The 24,833-nt window shown below is 34.1% G+C and overlaps 1 protein-coding gene across 1 annotated transcript in view; it reads left to right on the top strand.

Annotated features, from left to right (window-relative positions):
* ATAD2 (ATPase family AAA domain containing 2) overlaps positions 1-23,812 on the top strand; it is a 64,568-nt gene extending 40,756 nt beyond the window's left edge. The window contains exons 14-28 of the mRNA XM_081266733.1: positions 2,785-2,944; positions 3,459-3,549; positions 4,334-4,648; positions 4,938-5,067; positions 5,373-5,559; positions 7,034-7,219; positions 10,185-10,320; positions 11,462-11,658; positions 12,184-12,343; positions 14,315-14,437; positions 14,534-14,677; positions 17,378-17,773; positions 19,094-19,227; positions 21,264-21,392; positions 22,120-23,812. Of these exons, the coding sequence (XP_081122859.1) occupies positions 2,785-2,944; positions 3,459-3,549; positions 4,334-4,648; positions 4,938-5,067; positions 5,373-5,559; positions 7,034-7,219; positions 10,185-10,320; positions 11,462-11,658; positions 12,184-12,343; positions 14,315-14,437; positions 14,534-14,677; positions 17,378-17,773; positions 19,094-19,227; positions 21,264-21,392; positions 22,120-22,164 (2,533 nt within the window). The 3' untranslated portion in view covers positions 22,165-23,812. The remainder of the gene's footprint in view (positions 1-2,784; positions 2,945-3,458; positions 3,550-4,333; positions 4,649-4,937; positions 5,068-5,372; positions 5,560-7,033; positions 7,220-10,184; positions 10,321-11,461; positions 11,659-12,183; positions 12,344-14,314; positions 14,438-14,533; positions 14,678-17,377; positions 17,774-19,093; positions 19,228-21,263; positions 21,393-22,119) is intronic.
* Positions 23,813-24,833: the final 1,021 nt, after the last annotated feature.

Genomic DNA, 24,833 nt, shown 5'->3' with positions numbered 1-24,833 from the left:
AGTGTACACAATACCTTTGTTTATTTACCTTTTCAGTTAGTTGTACATGAGTATAGAATGCATTTTTACGCATTGTACATAAATGGAGCACAACTTCTTCCTCTGGCTGAATGTGGTGTAGTGTAATCATACATGTATATAGGATAATGATATCTATCTCATTCCACTGTCCTTCTCCTCCCCATACCCCCTCCCTTCCCCTCATTCCCCTCTGCACAATCCAAAGTTTTATTTATTTTTATGTGGTGCTGAGGATCAAACCCAGCGCCTCACACAAGCTGGGTAAGCACTATAGCACTGAGTTATAACCACAGCCCAAGATAAGCATTTTTTAATAGAAAGGAGGCCTAGAAGCAATCACAGTCCAGTATCAATTAAGTATCTCTAAATACTAGGACTCAGAAGAGGTAGCAGATTACAGTACTGAACCAGGAAATAACCAAGACAAACCTAGAACATCTTGTAATCCCTAAAAGCAAGAAAACAATTGAAGAATATTTAGATCATATAAGAATGATATAGTAATCAATTTTGTAGGGTCTCTAATTTGCCAAACATGGGACAATTTGAGTATCAAAAGTAGTAACTATGGGCTGGGTTGTGGCTCATTGGCAGAGTGCTTGCCTCCCACATGTGAGGCACTGGGTTCGATTCTCAGCACTACATATAAATATAAATAAAGGTCCATCAACAACTTAAAAAAATATTTTAAAAATAACTATAACAGATTGAAACACATCAACTACAGAAAATCATTAATTTTTAATGATCAATTTTCCTCTGAAAATTGATAAAGGTATACATTTCTTTTTCCTGACCTATGTAGATCATAATTCAAGATAATTTAATAGTTAGCAAAGTAACAAGTTTTTTTTAATAGGAAAGTCACAGCTAATAAATGGGAAAGGAATAATTAAATTAGAAAATCATCATTTTGCTGCTTATTATAAAATAGTGCATTCAGACCTGTGATTTTTAACTAGGGGGAATCTTTTTTTTCTTCCCTTTCTAGAGAACAAATGTCTGGAGACATTTTTTTTATTGTCATAGTTGGTTGGGGTTGATTACTAGCATCTAGTAGCTGAAGACCAAAGATGCTGTTAAAAATTCTACAGTTTGGGGCTGGAGTTGTGGCTCAGTGGTAGAGCGCTTGCCTCACACATGCGAGACCCTGGGTTTGAGCCTCAGCACCACATAAAAATAAATAAGTGAAATAAAAGTATTGTGTTCAGCTACAACTAAAAAATAAATTAAAAAAAATTATACAGTTTACAGAACAGCTCTCCATAGCTAATAATTTTGTGGCTGAAAACGGTCAGTAGTACTAAGGTTGAGAAATCTTGATCTACACAATAATTATTAACTGCTAGAAGGATAATAATTGATAAAAAAGTTGCTAGGAAAAATTATGTTGGATAGAGGAAGCTAGTAACAACTCATCTAATATCAAATTCACTGGTTGATCATAGGTGGGAAGCTGGTATCATGTACCTCCCACAGTGATTTGATAGAAATCACATGGAATCTTCCTATGAAATATGTTCTCACATAACAGTTTAACCTCAATGTATTAATCTTCCAAATATAACTATACAGTTTACAAAAAATATGAAAATCAAAAAGACAAGTTAAATGACCCCTTCAGGAAGCAATTAGCCCAATCTAGAATTTGGGAAGGAAATTCTGCAAGACACATGACCTGGTGTCTTCAACAACTAAATGTCTTAGAGGGGAAAAAAGGTGAGGGGTATAATGGAAACTATTAAGGATTTGAGGGTCTAATAATGGAATGTTTGTAGATCCTGTGTTAAATAAATCAAAAAGAAGATGATACTTAGGAGGGGCTGAGGTAGATCAGTGGTACTTTCCTAACATTCACCTGGCCTTGGATTTCCCCAGTACCACAAAAAAAAAGAGATACTTAACTGAGATAATTCAAGAAAATTGAATATTAGATGATATTAAAGAATTATTGTCATTTAATTTTAGGGTAATGATATTGTGGGGTGTTTTAAGTTTTTATCTCTTGGTGGGTTTTTTTGTTTTTGTTTTGTTTGCAACACTGGGGATCAAACTCAGTGGGCTCTACTACAAGCTACATTGCCAACCCTTTTTATATTTTATTTTGAGACATATCCAGACTGGCCTCGAATTTGGGATCCTCCTACCTCAGCCTCCTGAGTTATTGAAATTATAGGCATGCAGCCAGCAAATATTTTTTTCTTTTTTAAAAACTCTTAGGTGGAGATAAGGAATACTGGTGGTTATTGTTCATGCTGGAAGGTGAAGATATAGCGATTATTGTGTTAACATCTTATTTTTTTATACTTTTTTTCTGTATTCTCCCTTATTTTGGTGTCTTTTGATCACGTGTGTGTGTAAAAGGGTATGTTTTTAGATAATATTTGTTCTGCATGGAATAACTAGTACTCTCAAGTTCTTTGGTGAAATTAGGCTTCATGAAATGACTTCTAGGATTCATTTGTAGTGCTCTAAAGACCATCTGTTTTCTATTAATTTCAGTTCCTTTGTGCCATTTATTATGTTATTTTACAGGTATAGCTCAGTTGGTATAGTGCTTGCCTTGCATGTATAAGGCCCTGGGTTCAATCCCCATCACCCCCTCCCCAAAAAAAAAGAAAGAAAAGAAAAAAGTAACTAGGTGCCCTGTGAAAATTTGTTATTGTTTAATGCATTAAGTCTTATCAAAAGAAGAAATATTATTGAACCATATATATTCTGTGTTCATAGTATTGATACCTTCTCTCTTATTTTTAAATTTAGTTCAATTGTTTCCACCCTGCTAGCTCTTATGGATGGTTTGGACAGCAGAGGAGAAATTGTAGTTATTGGTGCTACCAACAGACTAGATTCCATAGACCCAGCTTTACGAAGACCTGGTCGCTTTGACAGAGAATTTCTTTTTAGCCTACCTGATAAAGATGTAAGAGTTTAAGTCACTCAAATTTTGACAAAATATGTTGCTTTTTAACTGTTGACAAATTCTGATACAGTAAAAATCTGAAGGTTCCTGAGTTGCATATCATGATAAACACTATCATATAATTGGAATCCTAGCCAGTTATTTGAAAGCCACTGAAAGCTTTTAAGACCGCATAAGAAAATATGGGTAGAGCTCTCAGTGCTCTCAAAGACAGTTCTTAATGTGTACTAAGGTGAACAATACTTTGGTACTTATTTAATTTCTCTCATTTACATTTGTGATGACTGTAACTTGGGCGCTATGTATGCCTATCTGTTTAACAAAGAAACTGATTTCTTAAACTCTTAAAATGCATCTTTTTTCTCACTTTAACTGTTTCATATATCTGTTTATACCAAGTAGTGATTGCTTTAAAGTTTTTGATAAGTAAAAGGGGATTTAGATTGAAATTATTTTAACCTGAATAGCAATTCATTATTATATTTGTAGATAATTAAACTATTCTTATTCATAGGCTCGAAAAGAGATTCTAAAGATTCACACAAGGGATTGGAATCCCAAACCACTGGACGTATTTCTAGAAGAATTAGCAGAAAACTGTGTTGGTAAACATTGTTTTAAGCTGTTACAAGAAATGTTACATTCATTAAAAGGATAGAACAAGTTGTGGTCTTGCAAAGTTATATTTTTAAAAAACAAAGTTGTGTTTATTCCTCATCTCTCATTTGTGGCATGTTTTCATCTCTAAGGTCCTGAATGATACTTCACAAATGGACCTTGGGGAAGTTTGAGAGTGAAGTTGACAATAATAATAGCTGCCCTTTACTGACCATTTACATTTTCTATTCATCCTGTTAAGCACGTGCTGGCATCTGCGGGGCGCGCTCTCTCTCTCTCTCTCTCTCTCTCTCTCTCTCTCTCTCTCTCTCTCTCTCTCTCTCTTTCTCTCATCTCCACACACATTGTATATTTTTATATATATAAAATTTTATGTAATTTCCACATTAGTCCTGTGAATAAAGAAGTATTGTCTTCATTTTACAGATGAAAAGTATTTGCAGAGCATGATTCTTCAAAGATCACACAGCTAGTAAATAATAAAAGTAAAATTTGAACCTAGTCTGATTTTAAGATTCTTTCTCTTAACTCTTAGCTTTACTTAGTGCATGTATATTTCACTCAGAAGTTGATTGATTTGTTGATGGTTATTACCGCCATATAAGATCACTGCATGAATGCGCAATTTTAGTCTTATTACTCTTAAATAGTTTGCTGGTATATGCCTAGCCTGATTTTTAATTTTCTTTTAACCATGACCGTGCTAATAGAGTTTTGAGTTTGTTTGCTTTCTTGCTTGTTTGTTTATTTTTTCCTGATTGTTTTGAATAGGATACTGTGGTGCAGATATTAAGTCAGTATGTGCTGAAGCTGCTTTATGTGCTCTAAGACGACGCTACCCACAGATTTATACCACTAGTGAGAAGCTGCAGTTGGATCTCTCTTCCATTAATATCTCAGCTAAGGATTTTGAGGTAGCTATGCAAAAGATGATACCAGCCTCCCAGAGAGCTGTGACATCACCTGGACAGGCACTGTCTGCCATTGTGAAACCACTCCTTCAAAGTACTGTTCAAAAGATCTTAGAAGCCCTACAGAGAGTATTTCCACATGTGGACATGAGAACAAATAAAGCATTAGATTCAGGTATAAAACTTGGTTGACCATTAAAAGTTAGTTTTCATAATCAGTAAAATTAATGTATTTCGTACATCCCATAAATGTCTCTAAGATTCTTGAAAAAAATTTGGTTGAACTTTACGTATTTGAAGAAAATTTACTTCACAGATTAACCTATTTTAAGTTTATAGTGCATTTTTATTTACTTTGTGTTCATAACTACACAACTAAAAGATTTCCTTGAAGTTATGCTGATTTACTAACTGTAGCATTATGTAGTGAAAATTTACTAACATCCAGGTTTTTTGTTTTATAGATATTTCTTGTCCTCTGCTAGAAAGTGACTTGGCATACAGTGATGATGACATTCCATCAGTATATGAAAATGGACTTTCTCAAAAATCTAATAAGGCAAAAGAAAATTTTAATTTTCTACATTTGAATAGGTATATTTTCCTTTCAAGTCAATATTTTTATATGAATTCTCTAAAAATAAGTTAGATTTAGTTGACAAAAGATACTAACTAGTCTGTTTTTTATTTAAGTTAAAATATCAGAGGTTTTTTTGTTGCTACCTCTGTCACTCTATTCCTAAAAATCTATGATTTGGTTGTTATCAGAAACTGTGTGAAGCATGTACCTGAGTTTGGACATATAGGCAACACTTGTGAAAGTTTATAATTGGTATATTGGGGGAAATATTTAAACTATTGTTTTTTTCTGAAACACAGCTTATTAATCATTCTTTCAGAAATGCTTGTTACCAACCTATGTCTTTTCGACCAAGAATACTGATAGTGGGAGAACCAGGATTTGGGCAGGGTTCTCACTTAGCACCAGCTGTCATCCATGCTTTGGAAAAATTTACTGTATATACATTAGACATTCCTGTTCTTTTTGGAGTCAGTGCTACATCCCCTGAAGAAACATGTGCACAGGTAATTTGTTGCCCAAGCAAATAAGCTATAAAGATAAAGCAGTCTTCTAGAAACAAAATTTAGAATTATTCTTTTTGCTTTGTCGGGTTTCTTTTTTCTTTTTTTTTTTTTTAAGAGAGAGATTTTTTTTAAGTCCCAGCGGACACAACCTCTTTGTTTGTATGTGGTGCTGAGGATCGAACCCGGGCCATGCGAGCGTGCCACCGCTTGAGCCACATCCCCAGCCCGGGTTTCTTTTTTTTTTTTCATCTCTCTGATTTCTATCTTTATGTTTATGAAATAAAATTGTGCCTGTTGGGGCTGGGGATGTGGCTCAAGCGGTAGCGCGCTCGCCTGGCATGCGTGCGGCCCGGGTTCGATCCTCAGCACCACGTACCAACAAAGATGTTGTGTCCGCCAAAAACTGAAAAAATAAATAAATATTAAAAAAAAAAAATTGTGCCTGTTGCTCAAGTTATTAAAGAATATAGGTTTAAATATCAGTTTTACCATTTATTATCTTTGTGATCTTAGATAAGTAATTAGCTCTTTTTGCCTTATTTTCCCCATTTGGAGAATTATGAAACTTCAATTAATATTGTGAAAATAAAATAATTACAAAATATTAAAAACAATGACTGTTTCTTAGTAAGTTCTTCTATTCTGAAGTTTTTGCTATTTTTATTTATTCATTGTTTAAATATTTTTTTAGTTGTAGATGGACATAATCTTTATTTTTATTTATTTTTATGTGGTGCTGAGGATTGAACCCAGGGCCTCACACCTGCTAGGCAAGTGCTCTGCCACTGAGCTACAGCCTCAGCCCCTATATTTAACTTTTTAATATAAAAGTATTTTGTGTTGTGGGGCACAGTGGTACTCACACTCTGAAGGCTGAGGCAGAAGGATTGCAACTTCCAGACCTGACTTGACAACTTAAGGAGACCCTGTCTCAAAAACTAAAAAGGACAAGGAAAGGAAAAGGGATGAGAGGAAGCAGGGAGAGTACTAGGGACTGAATTATAACAAATTATATTCGATGCTTTTGTAATTAAGTCAAAATTAATTCTGTTGTCATGTATACCTAAAAAGAATCAATTAAAAAAACATAAAATATAGGAAATATGCATGTGGATGAGAAAAAAAGGGTGGAATCTGGGGGTATACCTCAGTATATCCTGTACTCAACCCCTGTGCTGAATCCCTAATGGGATATGGTATTTTATATTCTTTGTTTAACCTTCATTACCATAAGAGAAAAGACATAAAAGATATCTTACTGTTTTATAGTTGCTTGAAGCAATTGTTTCCAAAATATGAGACTTTTTTTGTAAAATACTTAGAAACAAGATTGTAAGATTTAGGAGATGAAGCATTTTAAAAACTTTGAGTTTTTATATGCTGATTCTGGGAAGTTTAACATTGTTTCAGGCTAATGGAGCTAGCATTGCTAATGTGCCAACTCTCATACTGAATATAATTTTTCTCCTATTAGATGATTCGTGAAGCTAAGAGAACAGCACCAAGTATAATATATGTACCACATATTCACCTGTGGTGGGAAATAGTTGGACCAACACTTAAAGCCACATTTACCACATTATTACAGAATATTCCTTCATTTGCTCCAGTTTTACTGCTTGCAACTTCTGACAAATCCCATTCTGCTCTACCAGAAGAGGTAATTTGGGGAAAAGAATTATCCTTTAAAAGAGAGTTGTTTGTACCAAATAACAATTTATTGTAAAATTCCAAGTGCTATAGAAGTAAATGAAATGATAAGAAAAAATTTTCTGTTTGGCCTCTGTGCTAATAGGATGGAATGGTATATGTGTGTAATAAGGAAACATAAATTTGTTCTCTTACAAAAATGATGTTACATGATCATAATACTCTGCTTTATTCATCTATCAGTATAGTTTCTATATTTAATACTTAAGCCTTTCTCTTACTGCACCCCCCACCCCATAGCAGGGTATTTTTATTTACTTTTTTTTTTTTTTTTTTTTGTAGTTGTAGACAGACAGAACAACTTTATTTTACTTATTTTTATTTGGTGCTAAGGATTGAACCCAGTGCCTCACCCATGCTAGAGAAGCGCTCTGCCACTGAGCTACAGCCCCAGCCTCCTTTTTTTTCTTACCCTCTTTTAGGGTTTGTTTGTTTGTTTGTTTGTTTGGTGGTGGTGGTAGAAATCATACCCAGAGCCTCACACATGCCAAACACTCAGCTGCTGAGCTACATGCCTAATCTTGAGTTTTATTTATTTGGTACCAGCGATTGAACTCAGGGGCACTCAACCACTGAGCCAAATCCCCAGCCCTGTTTTGTATTTTATTTAGAGACAGGGTCTCACTGAGTTACTTAGCACCTTTGCTGTTGCTGATGCTGGCTTTGAAATCGCAATACTCCTATTTAAGACTCCCGATCCATGCATCACTGCGCCTGACAGGTTTTATTTTAAGATCAGGTCTTGCTACATCCCAGACTGGACTTGAACTTGTGATCCTGCTGCCTCAGCCTCCTTATAACTGGGATTATGGGGCTGGACACAATGAGTAGCGCACATCTGTAATCATAGCTAAGGCAGGAGGATCATAAATTCAAAGCATACCTCAACAATTTAGCCAGGCCCTAAGCAACTTAGTGAGAGCCTGTCTCAAAAAAATTTAAAGGGCTGGAGCTGGGGCTCAGTGATAGAGCGCTCGCCTGGCATGCATGAGGCACTGATTTTGATCCTCAGCATCACGTAAAAATAACAAAATAAAGGTATTTTGTCCACCTAAAACTAAAATATATATGTGTATGTATACATAAAAATAAAAAGGGCTGAGATATATCTCAGTGGGTAAAAAGTATCCTTGGGTTAAATCCTTTGTCCATCCTCTACCAGCAAAAAAGCTGCATAGCTTTTTCATTTTCTTGATGTACTATGGCATATTAATCTAGATTCCTGTTGATAGGTATTTTGACTAATGTCTGGGGTTTTTTAAATTTAACTTTGGGTGAATATTCTTGCATTTTAATTTGCATGAGCATTACTATGGGATTTTGTTTGTTTGTTTTTAGCATCAATTCCTAGAAGTGGAATAATTATGGCTAAGTGAAAGTATTTACACTTAAAATTTTTTACAGTACCAAATTATCCTCCATGTATATGCCAATTGGAACACTCACATAGTGAACAAAATACATGATTTTTCTGCCTGTAATATTCTCCTATTTGCATGATATGGTCCTTAATTTTTCTCAGGTCTCTGCTTAAATATCATCTCTGAAGTCTTCCTTGATCAGGCTTCCTCAATTATAGTAATAGTTTCTGTGCATATTATTCACTTTTCTATTTCCCTGCTTTATTTTTATCCTTATCTGCCATTAAATTTTAATCTGTATGACTATCCTACTAGACATTACAGCACATTTAGGTCAGGGACTTTTTTCTACCTGTATATCTACAGAGCATATAATATGTTATAGGTGTCTGTATTTATTTGTAAGTAATGCTAGCATTTTCCTCTTTTATGGTATTTATTTATATTTAAAATATGGAACTCATTGTGTTGCGCAGGTGAGCCCCAAACTTGGTTCAAACGATCCTCCTGTCTCAGCCTCCCAGATAGCTGGAACTATGGGCATGTGCCACCATGCCTGGCTTGTATTTTTTTTTTCTTTAATGAATTTACTAAGTATTTTTTTCCATACCTTTGACAAAATTGGTTTGCATGGTGTTTAAAACATTAGAATAAAGATAAATTCACATACTTGGTAATTTCTCATCATCTCAAGTAGAAACCATACCTTTTAAAGTCCTCATTCCTTCCTTTCTGTACCCCTGGTAACTTGTTATACTTTCTGCCTCTACTTTTCTCATACTTTATTTATTTATTCTAGGTAGTTTATATAAGTAGAATATCAAGTACAATATTTATCTGTTTCTGTCTTAATTCACTTAGTATAATGTTTTCAAGGTTTGTCTATGTTGTACCATGTGTCCAAATTATTAAGGATGAATAATTTACATTGTATATGTTCTGTTATTCCATTTATCTGATGGTGGATATTTTGGGTTATCTCCACCTCTTGGTTTTACAGATGATAATGCTCTTATGATTATTGGTGTACAAGTGTCTGTTGGAATTTTTATATATATATATCCCTAGGGGAATTGTTGGGTCATATCATAATTCTGTTTTAACTTTATGAGAAACTATAATATTCTTCTCCATAGTGATTATACCATTTGTATCCTTCAATACATAAGGTTTTTAGTTTCCATGTCCTCACCAACACTTGTTATTTTTTACCCTTTATTCTTAGTAAACAACCACTCAATTCTTAGTTCTCACTTTGAGTTGTGAAAGTAAATTAATTGATTTCACTAGAACTTTTAAAATATTATCATGTCAGTTACTATATAAATTGTAGTTTGGATTCTTGAATTTTAAAGAAGATCCTGTGTTTCTTAGTTCCTAATCTGTTGCAAACACGGTTTATACATAAATTCAGTATAATTGGAACGACTTGTTTTAAAAAATCATTTTTATATTTAAGTTTTAACTAAAATGGGTGTTAAACAATCATTACATGCATTGAATATGGTGCATATATGTATATTTTGTATACATTGCGTTTATTTTCTCTTTAAGGTGCAAGAATTATTTATCCATGATTATGGAGAGATTTTTAATGTCCAGTTACCAGGTAAAGAAGAACGGACAGCATTTTTTGAAGATTTAATCTTAAAACAAGCTGCTAAGCCTCCTATATCAAAAAAGAAAGCAGGTTAGAGTTAATTTATAATTTTGAGAAAGTGGGAATAAAATATCAATTAATGGTCATTGATGTCTATCTAATAGCTCAAGCTCAAAATCTCAGTCATGAAATTGATGGATCTACTGCTTAAAAACCTATTTTTAGCCAGGTGAGGTGGCACACACCTGTAATCCCAGCCACTTGAAAGGCTGAGGCAGGAGGATCTCAAATTCAAAGCCAGCCTCAGCAAAAACGAGGTTCTAAGCAACTCAGACCCTGTCTCTAAATAAAATACAAAATAGGGCTGGGGATGTGGCTCTGTGGTCAAGTGCCCCTGAGTTCAATTCCTGGTACAAAAAAAAAAAAAAAAAAAATCTACCTGCTAAAATGAACTAAAGTTCTTAAGCCTCCAGGGTGTTCCATAGTATATACACCCCAGTCTGCTTCAAAGTTCATTTCTGGTACTAATGTTCCTCCCCACATATACCACTACCTTTTCTTGTTATAAAACATCTTGTCTTGAAACTATACACAAAATATATTCCTGCCTATTCAATATTTCACTCATGCTTAATGTTAGTAATGCTTCTGTCTCATTTCAGTCTAAAGAGCTACATGTTGTTGTTATTAGACCTTCCCTAATTTATCTAGGCAAAATTAATTGTTCTTTTTTTATACCACTAATACAACATTACAATAATGTAATTATGTCTCTTACTTCTTTAATAAATTGCCAGCTTATTGGGGCAAACCTTTTTTTTTTTTTAAATCCCAAGTATTCATTGTTTACCTGTTTAAACTTTTGTTATACATGAAATATATTTCATAAGTTCAAAATTTAACTTATTAATATTAGAAGCTAATCAGATTTTCTTATAGTTAGAATATTATTCTTGTGAAATAATGCATTTTCAAAGTTCATTTAACAGCCTCTTAAATTATCTTCAAATGGAACAGAGATAATGACTTTTACAAATTAGCATTGCAAATTACCAGTTATTCTAAAGAAGATATAGTAGAGATTATGGCATACCTTTGTATTCCAAATTCCTAGATTCCTGACAGATGTAAGAAAGATAACTCCCCAAAGCCTGGCACCACTTGAACTGAATCATTTGTCACCATCAATATTATAAAGGAGTAGTAACTAAAATCTTCCATTCCTGTGAAGTTTTGCAGGCCTTGGAGGTACTCCCAGTAGCACCACCACCTGAGCCAAGACCATTGACAGCAGATGAAGTGAAACGACTTGAAGAACAAGAAGAAGATACATTTAGAGAACTGAGAATTTTCTTAAGAAACGTCACACATAGGCTTGCTATTGATAAACGATTCCGAGTATTTACTAAGCCTGTTGACCCTGATGAGGTATTAGTTGGATCTTTAGACCAAATGTTTTCTACTCTATAATGCTTCATTGTGTGGCATTCATTTAGTCTCCTGCTACACCCTGTACTTGTCATCTCTGTGTGGAAACATGTACTAAGTATTATAAGCACAGAGACTTTAAAGGGCTATTATACATTTTTCTGCAGAAAACAGGCAGTTAACTTTTTTCATCCAACCCAAATGTTCTGAAAACAATTTGAAAAATGTCTTAATGCCAACTATTGTTGTGACCTACAAGGGTGAAAGTGAACTGAATAGTAAGATCTTAAGTTGTCATTGAAGTATGAATGATGGTTGGATGAATAAAGAGGTATAGGGTGTTACTGGGGAATATCATTGCCTGAGAATAGGAGTAAGTACAAACACAAACAGCCTTAGAGTCAAAGGTTTCATCACATTAGTGTATTATTCTTATGTCTTATTTTCTGTCCCCTGTATCACCTTGCTGAGAAAACTCTATGTTTAGAGTTAATTTAGTGATTTCTTCATTTGCTTGAATTTTAGGTTCCTGATTATATCACAGTAATTAAGCAACCAATGGACCTTTCATCTGTAATCAGTAAAATCGATCTACACAAGTATCTGACCGTGAAGGACTATTTGAGAGATATTGATTTAATCTGTAGTAATGCTTTAGAATATAATCCAGATAGAGATCCTGGAGGTGAGCATTAGTGAATTCTTTTTAAGAGGGTGGTATGGGGGCTACTAACAGTTACCAAGAGTTGTCAAGTGCTATTTATATTTGTATTTTATTTATTTACTTATTTGGTTTTTTGGTACTGGGAATTGAACCCAGGTGTGTGAAATTGCTGAGGCTGGCTTTGAACTTGGGATCCTCCTTCCTTCGCCTCCTGAGCCACTATATTATAAATTTTTTACATTCACAATGCCATTTAATCCTCACCATAAATTTATACCATTCTATAATTGAAGAAGGTGAGATTTAGAAAGGTTAAAAACATTGCTCAAGGTCACAACTGCCAGAAAGAGCAGAGATAGATTGAGGGAGTTTCTTTGCTGTGCTGGGGATTGACTGGGGCTTTGTGCCTGCTAGGCAAACATTTTACCACTGAACTATATATCCCCAGCCCCCCACACAGAATTTGAATCACTTAATAATTACCTGCTATATATCCTCTAATGAGACAACAAAATTGCCTTTTTATTTTTTGCATCAGTTTTCTTTCTCAAAGTAGAAAAATACTTTGGAATAAAATAGATTTCAAAATATCTTTTTAAAGCTCTTTTAATTTTTATTTGAAAAGTAGCATGGTATAATACTTATTGACAGTAATATTTTTAAAAATCTAAGCCCCATGTTTTCTTTATCCAAATGTGGATCTGTCAATACTGTAGATGTCTGTCAGAATTCTAATTGGTGCTCATAATAAATTCTTTGGTATAGGAAACTACTAGTAATTCCCTATATAATTGGAAAGCTCACTCTTCTTCCTCTTCCAATCATCTACCCTGCCATCCTTAGGCTTTTCCTTGTAGTTCAGATCTTGGAGGTAAGTAGTGGGGAACAAGCTAGCAAGCTGGGGAACCCCCAATTGTAGGAAGTTACGCTGGAGGTGGGGGGGCTTTTCTCTTTCACTGCAGTCATATTGCTGCTGCTTTTGCGTCTCTTGTGGCACTCTAAAAATTATTTTAGACCAGGATTGTTCGAATTTTAGTGGACATCACAGTCTGCTAAATGACTTCTTAACATACAGATTGATGGGTACCTTCACCTGGGTGGTTTTTGATTGTTTAAGTATATATAGGATATGGGCCTAAGTATTTGCATTTCTAACAAGTTACAATGTGATGATGATGATGGGTCCAGAAACCATAATTTGGGAAGCACTGCACAGACTGCCCTTTTTTCAGGCCCAAAAGCCACATTAGAAGGCTGAGACAATATTCTTTATAATGTTATTCCTATCATTCATAAAGGGAATAGTGTAGCCTATTGCCCTGGGAGAAATTTTGATCCTGGCAGTTCAAGTCAAGTACCTTGTATTCTGCTTTCTGCCTTCTGCCTCAAAGCTTAGTCAAGTTTATAGTGTTTATACTCTGAGCTTAGAATGTTTCAGTGTTTCCTGAGTTAGAGTCCTGTAGAAACATCCTCTGTATCTCTGCCAAATTTCTTTCACATTCCTGGTTCACAAATGATACTGACAGTCTTCCTTCTGGTTTTGTCATCATTGTTTAGTGTTGTTATTGACTTATTTTTCTGATATTTCAGAGAGAACTGAATAAGGCAGAGCAATAAAGTTTTTTTTAGGTTTAGTCTGCTGTATTGAATTAGATGTCAGACCAGGAGCCATGGTGTATACCCCTCCCAAAGCTGAGGTGGGTAGCCTCAGCAACTTAGTGAGAACTTATCTCAAAGTAAAAAGAACTAGGGAGGTAGCTCAATGGTAATGTGTCCCTAGATTTAACCACCAGTACAAAAAAAATTTTTTTAAACCTACAAAAACAACAGTACCAGAAACAAACTAACACAATTCTAATAACTTGTATTATTTGTGGTAAAAAATAAAAAGGAATTATAATGGGTCCTAAGCCAAAAATGTTGAGATTTTTGTTTTGCTTTTTTTTTTTTTTAATGGGAAAATTTAAGAATTTGTTATCATTCAATTCTCAGATCGTCTTATTAGGCATAGAGCCTGTGCTTTAAGAGATACTGCCTATGCAATCATTAAAGAAGAACTTGATGAAGATTTTGAGCAGCTTTGTGAAGAAATTCAAGAATCTAGAAAGAAAAGAGGTAGGAAAATGATTTGGCACCAGAAAAAAACGTTTAATTAATCCTTCATGTAATTTCGAAATCTGGAAATCTTTTGAAATTTCATTTGTTTATAAGGTTGTAGCTCCTCCAAATATGCTCCATCTTACTACCACGTTATGCCAAAGCAAAATTCCACTCTTGCTGGTGATAAAAGATCAGATCTAGAGCAAAATGAAAAGCTAAAGGCATCCAGTATTCCTGTGGCTTGCAGCACACCTGGTAAGTACTCTCAGGTAATTTTCATTTATGCAATTGAAACCTTTATAAGCTTCTAAAGCTGTTTACGTTCTCCTTGGTTTTATTTATTAATACAGGAAATTATATTGGTTTTACTAATATTAAGGCAACTTCATATTCTTGTTTTAAATCCAGTTTTACAATATACTACTTAAAATCCCATTTCACCATCTCCTTGTGAATTAACTTGATTTGCAACTGATTTACTATTAATCTGGTCTGTTTTCTGTTTTTGTTCCCTCTTATTCTTGGACTGTAACTCCATAGGACACCAACCAGAAGCCTGTGAGGTTTTTTTGAGGCTCACCTCTTTGACTGGCTTTTAACTCCACTTTTTGTTCATTAAGCCCTATGAATGTCAGGCCCTGCTCAGTTTTTTAGCCTCTCTCTATATCATTTGCTTTCCCAGAGTTTGACCTCATAATTTCTTGTTAGATCTCACGTGTGCACACATGTGTTTTACTGGAGTTAGGACCTTCTCTTATTGTGTTGAGGGTTTGTCCACCAGAGGGAAATTGATTTGAAATACAGAGTAAGCTCTTCTTTGTTAAATGGTTGGCAATGGAAAAGAGAATAAAAATGGAGTATCAGCAAGAGGCTTCCACTACCAGAAGGCTCTCAGTCATATCTACTTTAAGCAAGTCATTTTATAGAAATTGAAGGCATGGAAATTGGCTCCCTTCCCTTAAAGTGGTCAATCCCTAGTGTGTATCCCATAGGATTATGTATGTTACTTCTACCAAAGATACAAGAATGTTCAAAGAAGCAATCCTAGAAATAACTCAAATGCCTATCTACAGGATAATGAAAATATATGGATTATTATGTAACAAAATGATTAAACCTCAACTGTTTCAACAGTACAGATGACTCTCCTAAACTTTTAGATACAGATTTTCAGAAACATATATTCATATTCAGAAATGGACAAAATTAGCTCATTGTGTTAGGACTCAAGATACTATTTACCCTAGGGTGCTTTAACTAAAATGAGTATAACTCGAATGGTGACACATATTCTGTTAATTGATCCGAGTGCTAGTTACATGGATATGTTTCTTCTTTTTTTGGTTCCAGGAATTGAACCCAAGAGCAGTTAACCACTAAAGCACATCCCCAGACCCCACACACACACCCTTTTTAAATTTATTTTTTAGTTTTAGCTAGACACAATATCTTTTATTTATATTTATGTGGTGTTTGTTGAGGATCGAATCCAGTGCCTCATGCATGCTAGGCAAACACTCCACCACTGAGCCACAACCCCAGCCCCCTAGCCCTTTTTATTTTGTATTTTGAGACAGGGTCTCACTAAATTGCTAAGTCGCTGAGATTGGCTTCAGACCTGTGATCCTTCTGCCTTGAGCCACTGGGATTGCGGGCACCAGTCACATGGGTTTCTTCTGTTTGTGGATATTTGAGTACTTTATGTATACATGTTATATGTTAGAAGCTCAAGCTAAACAAACCTGTGTAGCCCTTACAAATTTGCTTTTCTAAACTTGATGTGGTATACATGTATCCAATTCTGGACTCCTTATCACCTACTTCCATCTAAAATGTAAATAATCCTATCTTCTTTTCCATATACGTTTTGGTGAGTATGTTATCACTGGACAACATTTACCCTTGGGGTTGTTTTTTTGTTTTGTTTTGTTTTGTTTGGATTTTCTTTTTCTTTTCTCTTTTTTTTAAGAGATTTATTAAACTCATTTTTTTAAATACTTTTTTTTTTAAGGTTTAGATGAACACAACACAATGCCTTTATTTTTATGTTGTGCTGAGAATCGAACCCGGGTCCCACCCATGCTAGGCAAGTGCTCTACCACTGAGCCACAATCCCAGCCCTTATTTGGATTTTCTTTTTTTGTTGTTTTGTTTTTTGTTTTTGGCTATTGGGATTTAACCCAGTTTTGCTTAACCACTGCGCACATCCTGAGCCCTTTTTATTTTTTATTTAGAGACAAGATCTTACCAAGTTGCTTAGAGTCTTGCTAAGTTGCTGAGACTGGTCTTGAACTTGGATCCTCCTGTCTCACCCCACCCCCACCCCACCCCTGTCACTGGGCATGTGCTACTATACCCAGTTCTGTGGGTCACTTTTAATTCCTGCATCTTTATTGCCTCCCAACATTTGATAACGTCTAAGTCCTAGGAAATCTACTTTGCTAATACCTTTCAAATTTATTCTCCATTTTTCCTTTATCATTTCTACAACCTAATTTTTATCTCTTCTCCCCTGGACAATTACAGTGTGATTATACTGCATCTAGTCTAGAAAAATACTTAACCTCTCTGTACTTCATCTGTAAAAATGTAGCAAACTTCATTGAGTTAAAGTGAAATTTCAATGAATTAATATATGTGTGTGTGTGTGTGTGTGTGTGTATATATATATATATATATAAATAAAATATCAGAGAGTCATGTCATTGCCCTCCTTAAAGTTATTCACAATTCTTAATAGATTCAGGATAAAATCTAAACTTCTTAGACTTTATGACAGGTCACTTTATGATTAGGTCTTGTACACTTCTCCACCTTATCACGGTACTCCACTTTTTATAGACCATACAACAACATCTCAGTGGGTTTGTTGTTGTTGTTTTCTCTTCATTTCTTAAAATTAGGAAATTTTTTAAATGCTCTTTTATCTTTTTTTTAATTTTTTATTCTTTGAAGCTCAATTAAAGAGAAAAATTCGCAAAAAGTCAAAGTGGTACCTAGGCACTATAACAAAGAGAAGGAAGATTTCACAGGCAAAGGATGATAGCCACAATGCTATAGATGACAAAATTGAGAGTGATATAGAGGAAACTCAAGATACAAGTGTAGATCATAACGAGACTGGAAACACAGGAGAGTCTTCTATAGAAGAAAATGAGAAACAACAAAGTGCCTCTGAAAGCAAAAGAGAATTGGGAAATAATAATTCAAGTACTTACAATATTGAGAAAGAACTTGAAGAATCTAAGAATGCTGCACCATCTACAGAATTGAGAAAAGATAAGGTTGTTTGCAATGGAGATCCTTCTAACTCTCAGATAATAGGCGTTTCTGATGAAAATGAGGGAAAAGGTAAGTCTCAATTAATAGATGTTTCACCCAAAGTTCCTACTCAGACGGTTACATATCAATTGCTTTTTTTTGTTTGTCTTTCATAGTACAGGTATTAAGCTAGTTAGAAAAATGCTGTCTTTACTTGCCTTTGAGCTGCTAAATCACTGTTATCATAACTGCACTTTGACAGCAAACAGACATGGATTTGAGCCTCCAGTCTATTACCTATAGGGTAGCTTTGACATGGAACAGCATACTTTAAAAAAAAGATTCTTTCAGAGTGTTATAAAATAACTCTTACCCACACTTATCATTTTCTATCTTATTGTAAAGACCAAGATTATTTATATTTATTCTGATGGTTCTTCCCAAATTTTCCATTTAGAATTATCTTCACTTGAATCTTCTTGAGCTTTTGGCAGTAGATTTGTTTGATTTTTTTGGAAACCTCAATATTTAGTGATACAAAACCAAAATTTGTTAAGGGTCAAATTTATTTTGGTCAAAAACAAGAATTGACTAAGGTAATAGGATTAGGGTTTTTATTAGTGACTTATACACAGAAGGTTATTACTTTTGAAGAGCTTCCTCAGTATGAGTTCTAATATGAGTAATCATAGAAACAGTGGACAAGGATTTTTTTTGTATGTGGTGCTGGGATCAAACCCAGGGCTTTTTATATGCTAGCCAACTCCTCTACCCTGAACTACATCCCCCATCCCTAATATGAGTACTTTAAATGTTAAATCTTTGGGTTATATAATTTAATATTTTGCTTTGGGTCAAAGTTGTTTTCTTTTTCTAACATCTTTTTTTAAAAGGCCACTATTCAAAGGAAAGGGTACTTGCTTATATATCAGGACATCTAGGTCTTGTGCTAACTTTTAAAATAATTAGGTATATGGCCTAAAAAAAAAAAAAAATCTTTTCATGAAACTCTCTTGATCTCATTTTTCTCATCTATCAATGAGTATGTTTTTCTGGATCAAGGATCAGCAAACTTTTAAAGAGCCAGATACCAGTTAATAAATACTTTATAGGCTATGTAGAGATCTCTTGATCTCTGGGTCACAACTGTTCAACTCTTCTGGGAAAATGACATTGATAGTAGGAAAAAATGGGCATAGCTTTGGCTTAATAAACTTTTATTTACAGTGGCAGGCTAAATTTGACCCACGAGTAGTAGTTTAAAATCCCTGTTTTAGATTATTGAGGTCCCTCCCAGTTCTTAAATATCTGTGCCCAAACAGAAGATAGTGTATTTACTCTATCCAATATTTATCTAAGGCATTATTATGTCTGTGGATCAAATAATAGTTGTTTACTTTTTCATTCTAGAAATGTGTGTTCTGCGAATGACTCGATCTAGACGTTCCCAAGTAGAGCAACAGCAGCTTATCAGTGTTGAAAAGGCTTTGGCAATTCTCTCTCAGCCTACCCCCACTCTTATTGTGGACCATGAGCGATTAAAAGTATGTAATCCTTTCATTGTGCATAATAATCCCCAAATGCTAGATTGTAGACTAGTAGCTGGCTAATAGGAATTGCATGGGAAACTAAAACCTTAATACAGGGGATTGAACTCAGGAACACTCGGCCACTGGGCCATATCCTCAGCCCTATTTTGTATTTTATTTAGAAACAGGCGTGCAGCACAGCGCCCATCCACTAAAACCTTTTCTTTGATTTAGCTACAGCTCTTTTCCTTCCCAACTACCAAATTCTGATATAATTTCAGGTTATTCATTGCTGTTTCTTTTGCCCTATCTATTCCCCTCAATTGGATTTTCATCTTCAATGCTCTAATAAAATCACATCCTCATGGTGAATAATATTTGCTATTGTTAAATTGAATTCTTCCTGCCCATCTGTAACATTTGATGCCATTGATAACCCTCTTTCCTTTACTGTGTGTCCTTAAACTACCCTTACCTTCAGCTTCTTTATGAGTTTTTCAGAGTTTACCTTTACTATTTTCCCTACCTTTTTGTACTCTTGGATTAGCCATCACTTTTTTTCTATACCTTTATTTTTTATTTATTTTTATGTGGTGCTGAGGATCAAACCCAGTACCTCATATGTGCTAGGCAAGCACTCCACCACTGAGCTACAACCTCAGCCCCTAACCATCACTTTTGTAAGAGTGATCATCTCTCTCAAATGCTTTATCTTGACATTCCAAAACAGCAGTCCTACCTCCCCAACTAACAACTGGGTGGGTTGCAGTTGCCTTAACATCTGAAATAAGGCTGGTTTATTGCTCTTTCCCTTCAAAAGACAAAAAAAAAAAAAAAAATGCATTCCAGTTCCAACTTAATGTATTATTTTGGCCACATTTCAAGTCTGAGGACATTGAGATTTTATGTTGTATTAAACTATATGCATGTATCAAAGATGCTGTAAGTACAAGGTGAATCTGCGGGTAATAATTAGCTCAGGAAAGCCCTTTTGAGTATAGCAAACCTTCTAAGAACTTGATTTCTCTACTTATTAGAGAAGGAAGCAGTGATACATTCCTGGAGCCCTTTCTCCAAGGAAAATCTTGTCTGTATTAAAAATATCTTTAAAAATATGTGAAATTAAAGCATTTCTAAATCTCATGTACATGAAAATAGGAATTTTGTATAGTTCACCATGTTGTTTGGGGTTATGGGTAGCAATTATTGTTCTAGTTAATTTTATAACTGTTCTATTCAGCATATAGGTATATCATTTAGACTCAATTGCAGACAGCCATTTATTGGGATTACTTCAATTCATACTTTTTTTGGTATCATAACTCCCAAAAGGATTGTTTGATAATGCAGTATATCTATTAGACATGCAATAAATGATGACCTTTTATGAGAAATAAATTTACCATAGAATATTTTGCATGAAAACATTGGTTGAAGATGACTAATGTGTTGATTTATAGTTTTGTGGGTTTTTTTTTAATATATACTTATCTACATCATTGTTCCCGTACCTTGTTGTTATGACCATTACTTAAGACCTTTTCAGTTAGTTTTTATTTACTTAATTATAACGGCATAGCCTGGTAGGACCACACTTGAAGAATTAAAGAAATCCAGTGAGTCTACCATTTCAGTCCCCCAAAGTGTTAAGACAGTCACCATTTATATAGGTTGTTCGTTTAGGTTCTCATAATGGAATTAATTATGATATACTTATACTGCCATAAAATATGCTGCAAAAATGTTACCTTTTTTCCTATTATTATTAATTTGAGGTAATTTTTAAATTTGTCTGTAGAGGTTTATGACTAGAATTGAAATTGGCAGCCTTAGCTATAGTTTTTAGAATATGAGTTGCCCAGGGTAAAGGACAGAACCACAGAATTGTGATAGAGTTATACAGCCAAATTTCAGTGTCAGAGGCTGCCATCTCTCAAAACCCTTGATCTGCCTTCTCTGTCTTGTATGATAACAATTCCCAAAATCTTCAGAATTAAGTATCTCATCTCAGAATTTGTCTCCTATATGTAAACACTTATATTTTTATTTAGAATCTTTTGAAGACTGTCATTAAAAAAAGTCAAGAGTACAATATATTGCAACTGGAAAATTTGTATGCAGTAATCAGCCAGTGTATTTATCAGCATCGAAGAGACTATGATAAAACAACACTTATCCAGGTAAACTATTGAGTCAAAGTTCTTTTTGATGCCCTTTTGTTATATAATCCATATATAAGATGGCTAAAGATTTGAGGCTGGGGATGTGGCTCAAGTGGTAGCACACTCGCCTGGCATGCGTGCGGCCCAGGTTCAATCCTCAGCGCCACATACAAGCAAAGATGTTGTGTCCGCCGAGAACTAAAAAATAAATAAAATTCTCTCTCTCTCTCTTTCTTTAAAAAAAAAAAAAAAAAGGATGGCTAAAGATTTTACTTAACAGGTTGTAAGAATTTAACTATTTTTAATATGTGGATAATGAATTTCTGCGTATCAGTAAGTTGTATTTTTTATCTGTAACTTCTTTAATAAACAATGATAGTAAACATTGAATTTAGTATCAGTAAAACTGAAAATTCCATTTCGTTGTAGTTTAATGAAGTTATGTGGCTCCTTTTAAGATATTTAAAGATAGACTTATCTCAATCTTATAGTACTTACATGTAATTTTTTGAATATATTGTCAAATGAACTTGTCTTAGACTCATTTCAAAGGCATTTATTTAAATAATGAAGTCCAATCCATGAAAATAGTTTGTGACAGTTTTATATACTAAATTAAATTTTTATTAACACTATCAGATATTACATGGTTATTAATATCTCGAGAGTTTGAAAATAACAATGAAATTGTTTTAGCTTTTTTCGTATTGAAACTTACTGTTTTTCCTTCCTACCCTTTATATAGAAAATGGAGCAAGAGGTAGAAAACTTCAGTTGTTCCAGATCATGATGTCATCATATCAAGTATTTTTTTTATATTCAGTTCTTATTTAATAGACTTTTGACATATCTGCATGTCCAGATGCAAGATTTCATTTTGCATCTTTAAGAAAAAGATTAAAATAGTTAAATATTTAATTTTCCTATTTATGTACATGTGTAAGATAACCAATGAATATTGGAAGTTTGTTTGAACAAAGCACTGTAATAATAGTAATAGTTGAAGTTTGGCCAACTCTTAATAAAGTTATTTTGATACATTTTATGGCACTTAAAATAGTGACATGGAAATTTTTTGTATTAAGCACTTTTACCTTTCCTAAAAAATAGTTTATTGTATCAGACTAGAAAAGTATCCATTGTTTCTTTGCTTCTTGTTATATTTGTTTTCTTTTTATGTTTTCCCTTCTCTACCTTTAGCTTCCTTTGCCCAATTGTTCATTTAGCTCAAGTCATTGTTTGCAAGGAGGCTGCTCCACGATTCTGTACTTGACTATCAAAATTATTGTTTTTTAGATAAGCATTTTGATAATTCTAATTTGGGTTAATAAAGATTTTAAATATTTTTGTTTAGTTTTATTATATACATAACAAATGTATTAATAACTACCTGATGAACTTTTTTTTTGATAGCATAAAGTTTTTATATTTGAAAGCTTTATATATTTCTACAATTGTGTTTAGGTTATATTCTATAGATACCTTTTATGTACAAATACATGAATATAAATATAAATTTTATATTTCTGATACCAAAAAATACATTTCTTTCTTAAAGCTAAAACTATTTACCTCCATTCATATTCTTTTTTTGGAAGATGAGTATTCTAGTATTAGTTTATAAAATAGTTTCTGTTAAACCCTGTTCAATGGGAGAAAAGAAGAGTAATCTTCCAATTAGAGATGTTAGATTTTTGGTGGTGGTGGTGGTGGTGGTGGGTGGTACTGGATGAATCCAGGCCGTTGTGCATTTCTGGCATAAGTTCTACCACTGAGCTATGTTCCCAGCCCAAGATTCTGAATTTTAATACAGTTCAAAATTGAGCTTCCTCTTGTTAACTGTTTTCTAGATATTTAAAGTACTCTAAAACAAAGTAAGTTAGCCAGGCATGGTGGCACACAACTGTAATCCCATCTATTTGGGAGGCCAAGACAGGAGGATTGCAAATTGGGGACCAACCTGGGCAACCTGATGAGAACCTGAGTCAAAATTAAAAGTTTTAAAGAAGGGTTGGAGATACAGTTCAGTCGTAGAGGGCCCCCGAGTTCAACCCCAGAGCGTAGGGCAGAAAAACTTTTGTTAGATACTCTAATTAGTAGATAAAGAAATGCTAATCTCTGAGAATAAATGTGTGTGTATTGCTGGAGATACACATGTACTCATTTTTATTGAAGTTTATTGTAACTTTTCCAGGTGCATCTTTTAGTTCTAGGATTTCATTTTATGTGTATAGTTTGTGCAATAAATTAAAAAGTGAAAAGTCCTTGCCAAATCTGTTTCTTCAGTATTTTAAAACATTAAAGATAATTCAGTACTAAACACGAAGAAAGCTATTCTTTCATATATTACTGTGCATAATTTAAAATACTGTTGATCTGTCCAAAATGGTAGCACCTGCCTGTAGCACCAGCTACTCAGGAAGCTGAGATAAGAGGATCATGTAAGCCTGTGAGTTGGAGAGAAACCTGGGCAACACAGTGAGATCCTATGTCAATCAATCAATAAAATGCTGTTGAATCTGGAATGTTAATATGTTGTGTGTTCTTTAGAAAGACTAAAATGCTTATTGTTCTTGTTTTTTTCATGACATACTGTTTGCAGATTCTGAAAGTGATAGTTCTACATTCCTATGTAGAGTTTGAAAACCCTGATGAAATTGCAAGGTTAGATATATTTTTTAATATGTGTTTGTGTGTATATATATTTAGTTGTAGTTGGACACAATACCTTTATTTTTATGTGGTGGTGAGGATGGAACCCAGGGTCTCGCATATGTTAGGCGAATACCCTACCGCTGAGCCACATCCCCAGCCCCAGATTTTTTTTTTTTTTTTTAATAATTACTTTTTAGTTGTAGTAGGACACAATACCTTTGTTTGATCTATTTTCTATGTGGTGCTAAGGATTGAACCCATGGCCTCGCACGAGCTAGGCGAGTACTCTACTGCTGAGCCACAACCCCAGCTAGCCCTACAAGGTTAGATTTTTTGTTTTGTTTTTGGTTTTACTTAAAAGTACTGTCCATCTGCAGCATTTAAATTTAAAGGAGGGAGGGGGACAGTCATCCAAATTGGAAAGGAAAAAGTGGATATATCTATAGTCAAAAATTACATCTTATGTATAGAAAATTCTAAAGAATCCCCAAAAAAGCTGTTAAGCTGTGGAGCCTATAAATAAATTCAACAAAATATTTTTAGGATTAAAAAAATCAGTTATATTTGTATATATCAACAATAACAAAAGTCCAAAAAGGAAATTAAGCAATTTCATTTGTATTAACACCTACAAATAAATTAAGCCCAGGAGGTCCCAGCCTGTGTACATTGATAACTACAAAATTGCTGAAAGAACGAAGACCTACATAAACAAAAAGACACCCTGTATTCATGGAGCAGAAGATATGCTGTTTGTAGCTGTCAGTAATCCAAAGCAATCAACATATTCAGTGTGATCTCTAT

The sequence above is a fragment of the Spermophilus citellus genome (genome assembly GCF_964194105.1).
Source record: "Spermophilus citellus genome assembly, chromosome: 14".
Classification (NCBI taxonomy): domain Eukaryota; kingdom Metazoa; phylum Chordata; class Mammalia; order Rodentia; family Sciuridae; genus Spermophilus; species Spermophilus citellus.
The sequence above is the reverse complement of the archived record's forward strand: the minus strand, read 5'-3'. Positions and strand labels throughout refer to the sequence as shown.